Source organism: Mobula birostris, chromosome 5, assembly GCF_030028105.1.
Source record: "Mobula birostris isolate sMobBir1 chromosome 5, sMobBir1.hap1, whole genome shotgun sequence".
In the NCBI taxonomy this organism is placed as follows: domain Eukaryota; kingdom Metazoa; phylum Chordata; class Chondrichthyes; order Myliobatiformes; family Myliobatidae; genus Mobula; species Mobula birostris.
This window is the reverse complement of record NC_092374.1, coordinates 196,518,723-196,529,249: the sequence shown is the minus strand read 5'-3', so window position 1 is coordinate 196,529,249 and position 10,527 is coordinate 196,518,723. Positions and strand designations below refer to the sequence as shown.

The 10,527-nt window shown below is 48.8% G+C and overlaps 1 protein-coding gene across 1 annotated transcript in view; it reads right to left on the bottom strand.

The window, feature by feature from the left end:
- Positions 1-31: 31 nt before the first annotated feature.
- The window catches only part of LOC140198214 (suppressor APC domain-containing protein 2-like), a 42,705-nt gene continuing 32,209 nt past the window's right edge, over positions 32-10,527 (bottom strand). Inside the window, exons 4-7 of the mRNA XM_072259256.1 lie at positions 4,819-4,965; positions 4,229-4,330; positions 2,248-2,358; positions 32-514 (exon numbers count right to left, since the gene is read on the bottom strand). Of these exons, the coding sequence (XP_072115357.1) occupies positions 386-514; positions 2,248-2,358; positions 4,229-4,330; positions 4,819-4,965 (489 nt within the window). The 3' untranslated portion in view covers positions 32-385. The remainder of the gene's footprint in view (positions 515-2,247; positions 2,359-4,228; positions 4,331-4,818; positions 4,966-10,527) is intronic.

Below are 10,527 nucleotides of genomic sequence, written 5' to 3'. Positions count from 1 at the left end.
ACTCCCCTGAAAAGAGGGTCGGACGCGTGTACCAGTTTACCAATCCAAATAATTTATATAAATACAGAATAAATAGACGGAACCCTTGACCAGAGTGATAGGGTCATTGCAATTGGATGAACATGCTATGACATGTCAAAGATCAAAGTTGAGAGGTAACAGTTCTCTGCTCGGTACAGAGGGATTTTTTTTCGGAGGAACAGTGGTCCCATATTTGGTACAGCTCCCCCCACTGCCATAGGACCAAGTCCAGCATGTTGGATAATTATCGTACTGTAATAGGGAACACGGTCACGGTCAGGTGATCTGGAAAGTTTGAGGGGCGGATTGGGACAGCCTCTTGACTCCTCCTGCTTTTTCTGTAACGGGGCGGACAAGTTGCGGGCTAGATGATAGTCGAGCCTTCGTAACAGGGCTCTGAACCGCCCTGGCTTCGGGTCTCGATCAGTCGTTTGATCAGCGATGCCTTCTCCCTTTCCAGCACAGCGATCCGCTCACTCTTCACGGACAGCTCCTGTTGGGATTTATTTTAACCAAAATAAACTTTATTCATATTATAAAATGATTTACAAAAATAAATCATGCATTGCCTTCTCAACCTTGCATTCATAGAAAATACATTAAGTAGTGTTCAATTACAATAGACAATAGGTGCAGGAGTAGGCCATTCGGCCCTTCGAGCCAGCACCGCCATTCACTGTGATCATGGCTGATCATCCACTATCAGTATCCAGTTCCTGCCTTATCCCCATAACCTTTGATTCCACTATCTTTAAGAGCTCTATCCATCTCTTTCTTGAAAGCATCCAGAGACTTGGCCTCCACTTACATTGTTTAAACCATTAACACTGTTGCCATTCATGAGGCCTCCTAGGGTGTTTCACTACTACAATAACTTTTTGGCAGACGGAAAAGTTTCGGGCCAGCCAACGAGCATCTATCACCAAGTTGATCATCTCTCAGTAGCATTTGATGCTGGTGTTACTGTGCGTCCCTAGGAACAGCATAGATCAGACAGCTACTGGGCACGAACCGTGACATGGCCCCTTCTATCTTTCTCCAAACCTCTTCGCTGGCCCACAGTCCGCAAAGAGGTGAGCAACCCTCCCTTTCCCACTGCAATCGGATCTGACTAGGAGGGCCCTTCTCACCGCCAGCCTGGCAAGGTTTTGATGCCTATTGGTGAGATCTGGTAATGAGGCATTCTGCCAGGTGGTCTGGACAGTCTGCTCAGGGAACAGACAAACATCAAAATCAGCCAGGAAGTTGGAGGATAATAGAGCAACGTTCGAACCCTCTGCCCCCCTAACACCCGCGATGTCCTTCACTGTAAACAGTCAGGCCCAACACATGTTCAAGGGGTAACAGTTAATCTTCTCCCTGGGCATTTTTCAACCTTCAGGATAGAATGCAGAACACCAAATGATAAAGCACAGGAACAGGCCCTTCGGCACATGACATTGTGCTAAACTAGCTAAACCAGTGATTAAACAGGTAATCCCTGTCTGCCCCCAACTAGACTAATGGAAAATGGGAAATGAGAGAATGGCGTGGTCTTTGGTTATGCTGGTTGCTTTACTGAGGAAGTGAGAATTATTGACAGAGTCCATGGAGGGGAGTCTGATATCCATGACGTGATGAGTTGCTTCTACAATTCTCCAGTGTCTTGCATTCACAGGCAGAGCAGTTGTCTCTTCTGTCTGCCGCAATCAGGAAGAGTCTTAGGACCCACACCACCAGGTTCAGGAACAGTTATTACCCCCCAGGCATCAGGCTCTTGAACCAGAGGGGATAATTTCACTGACGCCAACACTGAACTGATTCCATAAGCTAAGGACTCACTTTGGAGGACTCTACAACTTGTGAACTCGATATTTGTTGCTTGTTTGTTTATTTATTGTTGTTGTAATTATTATTGTATTTGCACAGTTTGCTGTCTTTTGCATATCAGTTGTTTGTCCGTCTATGTTGTGTGCGTCTTTTCATTGATTATATTCTGTTTATTGACTGTGAATGCCCAGAAGAAAATGAATCTCAGGTAACGTACATGAACTTTGAAAATAAATTTACATTGAACTTTGAAGCCTTTAGATAGGTCTCTGTTTCTTGGCCTCACTGGAGCCAATGTTGCGGTTGCTTTTCCTTGCTGAATAGTCAGTCCACTTTGGCCAGCCCTTCACTTGCTTCCGCCACTGCCGAATCCCCCTCCCAGCGCAAAGCCGAGGACTGTCTGTAAACGCTTCATACCTTGGTGAGCAGATGGTTCTGGTCTTGCAGCAGATTGACTGGCTGCCGGTGGAAGCCAATTGCCTTCGCAGCAGGAACAAACCCATTAACAGGATGCTGGGTGTGTGGTGGCTGCAAAAAGGATGGGGGAGGAAAGGATAGGTGTTAGAAGCTGGTTCTCTTGAGGGCCATCCTAGGGGTGACGGGAGAGGGGGTGTTCTGCACCCTGAGGGCTTCTCCAGCATTCACATTCACGCCATCACTGGCAAAGCTGGCACTTACTGCCCTCCCCTGAATGCATGTACTGCACTTCAGATGGAGGTTAGAAGTGGCTGCATTGTTGGGTTTGAAGTCACATCCAGAATGGGTAAGGACTGTGGGTCAGACTTGGCTACATGATCCGGAAGAGCAGGGAAGAGCATCGAGTCTGTGGTGGCCAGTACTGTCATGTTTGCTGTTGAGAGCTGGGGCAGCAGGCTGAGGGTAGCAGACACCAACAGAATCAACAAACTCATATCGTAAGGCCAGTGATGTTGTGGGGATGGAACTGGACTCTCTGACGGTGGTGTCTGAAAAGAGGATGCTGTCTAAGTTGCATGCCATCTTGGACAATGTCTCCCATCAACTACATAATGTACTGGTTGGGCACAGGAGTACATTCAGCCAGAGACTCATTTCACCGAGATGCAACACAGAGCGTCATAGGAAGTCATTTCTGCCTGTGGCCATCAAACTTTACAACTGCTCCCTTGGAGGGTCAGATACCCCGAGCCAATAGGCTGGTCCTGGACTTATTTCCTGGCATAATTTACATATTATTATTTAATTATTTATAGTCTTATATTGCTATATCTATACTCTATTCTTGGTTGGTGCAACTGTAACGAAACCCAATTTCCATCAGGATCAATAAAGTATGACTATGACTATGACTATGGAGTGAGAGTTTACAATTTTCTAAACACAATCTAGTGGAACAGAACTCTGACCAGTCCACAGTCGGACGGCATGAACACCGAATTCTCCAGCTTCTGGTAACCTGCACCCCTCCCCCCTTTCTGCTCTTTTCTCTCTCTTCCTGATCTACTTAGTTCTCCCTACACCCACTCCAGTGCCCCCTCCCCTTCACCCTAAGGGCAAGAACCTTAAGTGTGTGGATGAGCAGAAGGACCTTGGGTCCAAGTTCAAAGCTCCCTGGAAGTGGCTACGCAGGTTGGTAGGATGGTTAAGAAGGCAAATGGCATCCTTGCCTTTGTTAGTTGAGGTGTTGTTCAGAAGTTAGGAAGTTATGCTTTATAACTCTATAAAACTCTAGTTCGGCCACTTCTAGAGTAATGCGTACAGTTCCGGTTGCTCCATTACAGGACGGATGTTGAGACTTTAGAAAGGGTGCAAAAGAGATTTAGCAGGATACCCCCTGGATTAGAGAGGACGTGTTATACTGAGAGGTTGGACAAACTTCAGTTGTTTTATCTGGAGTTGCAGAGCCTGAGGGAAGCTCTTTTAGAGGTTCGTAAGATTATAGAGGCATATATTGAGTAGACAGGCAGTATCTTTTTTCCCCAGGGTCAAAATTCATACAGCGGGTGTGCAGTTAAAGTAAGAGGGTGCAATTTCAAAGGAGATGCAAGGGGCAAGGTTTTTACAGAGGGCGTGGTGGGTGCCTGGAATACACTGCCTGGGGTGGTGGGGGAGGCAAAATATATTATGGTCCATTAAGAGGTGTTTAGATAGGCACATGAATGTGAGGAATGTTTCTTTGCAACCCCCCACCCACTGCATCTCCACAGCTACTGCTCCTATCTGCCCTCCCCATGGTGACGTGATCCAATGCTCCACCTTTGTTTTCTATAAAATAAATGCCACATTCCGGGGTAACCTGGATTGACCGTTTCCCTCCCTCCATCCCCCCTCACCCTTGCCCAACTCAACCCGAGGCTGCAGGATTTGACTCCCCATTTACCCCCGCCCCCCCCAACAACCCACCCCATTCGCTGCAAACCTTTCCCGTGCAGGACATGAGGTCACTGAGGCAGCAGTTCACTTCCTGGATCTTGGCCAACAGGAGGCAGGCTCGGTTCGGCTGAGGGTCAGCGGGGCAGTCCTGGAAGGAAAGGAAAGGAAAGCTGGTGTAGTGGTTAGCGTAACACATCATATTGCCAGCAACCTGCAAAAGGGGTTGATTTCCCTGTTATCAATTGTGTGGATGCCAGGCCTCGAACACAGTGTGGTTACGGCCATTGACGCAAACAAGCATTCCCGCAGTGTCCTAAAACACATCATAGGCCAGCATAGTAACATAGCAGTTAGTGTAACACTATTACTATGCCAAGGATCTGAGTTTAATTCCCACCACTATCTGTTTGGCCCATGGATGTGTGGATTTCCCCCAGGTGCTCTGGTTTCCTCCACATTCCAAAGACGTACAGGTTAGTAGGTTAATTGGTCACATGGGTGTATTAGGGCGGCAAGGGGTCGCTGGGTTGGAAAGGTCTGTTAGCATACCGCATCTCTAAAATAAGGTCAATGATACGATTTTACCATCAGGAAGACATTGCTGACAGCCCTCAGCCCACCTAGCCTGAAGCTCACCGCGTTCCCCAATCCCCGCCGGGCTTGCTCCTGCCGCCGCCTAACACCGTGGATCTGCTGCAGGTACCAGCCGCGAACCCGCTCCACCATCTCCAGGCCGTGCGCGAGTGCGTCGCGTTCCTTCTCCAGTTCCTTCATCCGCTTCAGCTGGAAGGGAAAGGGGACAGCAGACAGTGCTTCTGCGTGGCGACCCCGCTAACACTTTATGCACTAGAGGCTCTGCAGGTGCTGCAAGTATTCCAGCAACACAAAATGCTGGAGGAACTCAGTAGGTCAAACAGCATCTATGGAGAGGAGCAAACAGTCAATGTTTTGAGCCAAAATCCTTTATCGGGTCTGGAAGAGAATGGGGTGTAGGACAAAATGAGAATTTTACCCGCTTACCACCTCCCTCTGGTGCCCCTCATTCTTCCCTTTTCCCCGTGGTCCTCTGCCCTCTCCTATTAGACTGCTTCTCCTCAGCCCTTTACCTCTACCACCTATCAACTTCCAGCTTCTTTCTTCATCCCCCCACTCCTCCAGTCACACATCTTCCCCTCAACTGGTCTCACCTAGCTCCTGTCAGCTGGTACTCTTTCCCCCTTCCCCATTTTCATATTCTGGCTTTTGTCCCTTTTTTTTTCCAGTCCTGATGAAGGGTCTTGGCCTGAAACATCAGCTATTTATGTCTCTTTGCAGATGCTGCCTGATCTGCTGAGTTCCTCCAGCATTTTGTATGTTTGTAACATTTCATTTACTCAGTCAATCTAATCTGTCAACGTCTCCCATGGTTTCACACATGTGGAGACTGAGATGAGAAGCAACTTCTTCTTGAGATTTCTCAACCCAGGAGATACTTGAAGGAATATCATTAAATATATATTTATGATGAGGCAAGTTATAAGACCTCCAAGAGGACCACAAACTTGTCGTAGGATTTGGAGGCTTGTGTGTCTCAATGACCTGGAGGGCTATGTTGGCTGGAGTCAGTGTCTTGTGCTTTTGGCTCTTGGTGGGTTCACTCATGCTAAACAGGTCAAAGGGTAGACCAAGAGTGGTCCACCAGTCCTCCAGGATCTAACCACCCTGACTGGTTAAAAAAGAATTGTGACAGAAACAGCAATGAAGAATCCTTCTATACAGACAGAGATGGAGGACATTCATTGCTATGCTAAAACCAACAGCGTAACAAGCAGTAAGTAAGTAATGAGAGGCACGGTGACACAGCTACTAGAGTTGCTGGAGACCTGGGTTCGATTGCGACCACTGCTGCTGTCTGTGTGCAATTTATACATCCTCCTTATGCCTTCATGGGTTTCCTCCCACATGCCAAAGATGTGCGGGTAGGTAGGTTAATTAGTCTGTAAATTGCCCTTTGTGGGCACGCGGCCAAGTGGTTAAGGCATTGGACTAGCTACTTGAAGGTTGTGAGTTCGAGCCCCAGCCGAGGGAACGTGCTGTGTCCTTGAGCAAGGCACTTAATCACACATTGCTCTGCGAGGACTCTGGTGCCAAGCTGTATGGGTCCTAATGCCCTTCCCTTGGGCAACATTGGTGTCGTGGAGAGGGGAGACTTGCAGCATGGGCAACTGCTGGTCTTCCTTACAACCCTTCCCAGGCCTGCGCCCTGGAGAGTGAAGACTTTCCAGGCGCAGATCCATGGTCTCGCAAGACTAATGGATGCCTTTAAATTGCCCTTAGTGTGTAGGAGAGGAAGGGGATGGGAAGGTGCGAAGAATTAAAATGGAATTAGTGTACTGGATGATCGGTGTAGACTTGGTGGGTCGAAGAGCCTTTTTCCTGTTCATACATCTCTGTCAAATGTTCCATCTGTAGACCACTTCAAGACTTCTCAAAACATTAATAACCAATGTACTTTTATGAGTAGCCATATTTGTGATGTTGAAAAACGGACAGCGAAATCCCACAGGGAACATTTACTTGATAATTTAATTCAAGGTGTGATAAATTTTGGCCAAGGATCTGGGAAGACGCCCCTTCCTCTTCTGAACAATGGGTCCAAGAATCTTTGATGTTCACCTGAGAGAGTGAGTAATTAGTGAATTGGTTTATTATTGTCGCATGTACCAAGGTACAGCGAAAAAAAATTTGCATGCCATTCTTACAGATAATTTCACCATAAGATCCTGCAGTTGCTGGAAATCCACACACAAAACACTGCAGGAATTCAGCAGGTCAGGCAGTATCTATGGAGAGAAATAAACAGCCGACATTTTGAGCTGAGACTGTTCATCAGTGATCATTTCATCTCATCAACACATTGAGGTAGAGAAAAGGGATAACAATAACAGAATGCATAATAAAGTGTTACACTTACAGAGAAAGTGCAGAGCAGGCAGACAATAGGTTGAAGGTAGTGAAGAGGTAGATTTGTGACATCTATCTACACTGGATTCCTGCCTAGTGGGAGGGGTGCACGAAGAGAGAATGTCTGGAGAGGGAAGAGTCTTTGATAATGTTGGCAGCTTTACTGAAGCAGTAGGAAGAGTGGACAGAGTCCATGGAGGGGAGGTTGGTTTCTGTGACGTGCTGAGTCGTGACAACAGCTCTCTGCAATTTCTTGTGGTCACAGGAGAGCAGTTGCTGTACCAAGCCGGTAAACTGGATTAGGATAAAGACACGAGGTTCTGGTAACACACACAAACTGTTGGAGTAACTCAGCAGGGCAGGAAGCACCTCTAAGGGGAATAAGCAGTTGATGTTTCGGGCAGAAACCCTTCATCAGGACTGGAAAGCAAAGCGGAAAAAGCCAGAATGATAGGATGACTTCCATGTCTAAGCACAGGGCAATCGTCTACCACTGTGTCCTGCAGTGGATCCATCACCCAGATCTGCTTTCTATGGCATTTGAGTCCCAGAGAGACACCGCATGGAAACAGCGGTAGAATCTGGGGAGAGCTGATGGGATGCTGGAGTGAGAAGGATGTAACTGATATAAATGGGTGACTGATGGTCAGAACATTCTCTGTGGGCTGAAGGGCCTGTTCTCTACCCCATGACTCTGAGACGATATCAGCTTTCACTTGTCTAAACCACATTAGGAATGTTCCAATCGTAATCTCTCTTTTTAATAGCAGACACTTCAACAAAGAAAGGCTTGCCATTAATTAGAGGGTTTAATTATCCTTATTGATCCATTTTCTTTGGGAAATGGGTACCACTGGCAAGGCTTGCACCCTTAGTTGTCATTGGTCTATCCTTCCCTTTTCTCATTACCCTCTTAGGGGAGTAGGTACAGGAGCCTGAAGATAGACACTAAAACTAACAGCAACTTCCCCTCTGCCATCTGATTCCTGAACAGTTTATCAGCTTATGAATACTACCTCACTTTCGACAATAGAACACTACAGCACAATATAGGTCCTTTGGCCCCAAAATGTTGTCTTGAACTTTTAACCTGCTCTAAAATCAGTTTTAGCACCTCCCTCTTACATAGCCCTCCATTTTTCTACCATCCACATATCTATTTAAGTTTCTTAAACTCCCCCAATGTACCTGCCACTACCGCCACCCAGCAGCGTGTTCCAGGCATGTAAACAAAAACTAACTCTGACATAACTCCACCACATACTTTCCTCCAATCACCTTAAAATGGTATTAGCCACTTTTGCCCTGAGAAGCTGGCAGAAACTCTAGCTTCTCACTGTATATATTAATTCTGATCATTTAGAATGCTGCCGACTGGCACATTCTCGGCTGCAGGAGTACGTGCTGAGGGACGCACTGAAACTTGGTGCAGCCATCGCAAGGGGCCGGTGGGGAAGGACCACAGTATAGGGTTCTTCACCCGTGGGAGTGGGAGGGGTCGGGGGGCGGGGAGTATACCCCTCAACAATGATATGCTAAGCTGAACTACTGGAGTGCCACGTGGGTGGCTATAAATACGGATATTTACTGAGTATAATGGAAACGTATGTAAAGGATGAAAAGTTATTGAATGGTTTATTGTATATATTTATTTTTGAATAAAGTATATTTTGAAATTTTAAAAAAAATTATGACTTGGTTCTTCGTGCGGTTGACCCTGGCCCCCGACGCAAGCTCGAACTGTTCGCAGGTGCCAATCAACCTGCGAACTGACCTCGGATCAGAGCAGAAGACGGTGACGTCGTCCATGTACAGGAAGGTTTTCACTTGGGTCCCTCCACTGCCTGGCAGCGTCACCCCTCTTATGCCCTCATCCCTCCTGATGGCCTCGGCAAAGGGTTCTATGCAGCAGACAAACAAGACAGGGGAGAGGGGACAGCCCTGCCTGACTCCAGACCTGATGGGGAAGCTGTCTGTTTCCCACCCGTTGACCTGGACTGCACTACGGATGTCTGTGTAGAGCAGTCTAATCCAATTCCGGATTCCCTCCCCAAATCCCATTTTGGAGAGCACGTCCGCCATGTACGTGTGCGATATCCTGTCGACGGCTTTCTCCTGGTCCAAGCTGACCAGGCAGGCGTCCACCCTCCTGTCCTGCCCGTAAGCGATGGTGTCCCTCAGCAGCGCGAGGCTGTATGAGATCTTCCTGCCCGGTACAGCACAGGTTTGGTCTGGGTGGATCACCTGTCCCAGAGCAGACTTGACCCTGTTGGCGATAGCCTTGGACAGGATCTTGTAATCCACATTCAGGAGAGAGATGGGTCTCCAATTTCTAATGTCCTCCCTTTCCCCCTTCTGAAGAGCGAAGCCATGCTCTTCGGCAACTGGCCCGACCGATCCAGCATCCCCTTCACCATCAGGTCTGACCACGTGAAGGTGTTGGGGATCTGGTTCAGAGGGGCTGAGGCGTGCAACAAGAACTGGCAGGAGCGGACTGCCAAGGTGAAACAGAAACTGGGACTGTGGGGAGGGCGCTCCCTGTCGATAACGGGCAAGAACCTGGTCATCAGGTGTGAGGTGCTCTCAGGGCTGCTGTACTTGGCGCAGGTCTGGCCCGTCCCCCGCTCCTACAGCTCGGAAATCACCCGGGCTGTCTTCAGATTCGTCTGGGGATCCAAGATGGAGCGGATGAGACGGACCGCCATGCACAAGTCCCTGGACAACGGGGGCAAGAACGTCCCCAATGTCGCCCTCACCCTGATGGCCAGCTTCGTATGTGGCTGCATCAGGTTGTGTGTAGAGCCCAGGTATGTGGGCACCAAGTACCACTATGTGCCCAGGTTCTACTTGTCGCCCTGGCTACGAAGGATGGGTCTGGCCCCACTCCCGCGCAACGCCCCAGTCAGCTGGTCGTTGCCGGCATACCTGTCCCACGTAGCAAAGTTCTTCCAGGAGAACGCCTTTGACCACAAGCCCATCAGGCAGTAGTCGGCACGAAGTGTCCTGCAGGCACTGCAGGAGAAGGACGTGATGGACACAGTGGGGTGGTTCCCTGAGCAGACTGTCCAGTTCATCTGGCAAAATGCCTCATCGCCAGATCTCACCAACAGGCACCAAGACCTCGCCTGGCTGGCGGTGAGAGGGGCCCTCCCAGTCAGAGCCCTCCTGTACGCCCGGAATGTCGTCCCCGCACCCCACTGCCCACGGGAGGACTGCAGTGAGGAGGAGTCTGTGACCCACCTCTTTGCACACTGCCAGTTCGCAAAGAGGGTGTGGAGGAGGATGGACGGGCTAGTGTCACGTTTTATCCCCAGCAGCTGCGTAACAGAGGACTCTCTGATCTACGGGCTGTTCCCGGGGGCGCACACGGAGACCAACATCCGGTGCTGCTGGCAGATCATC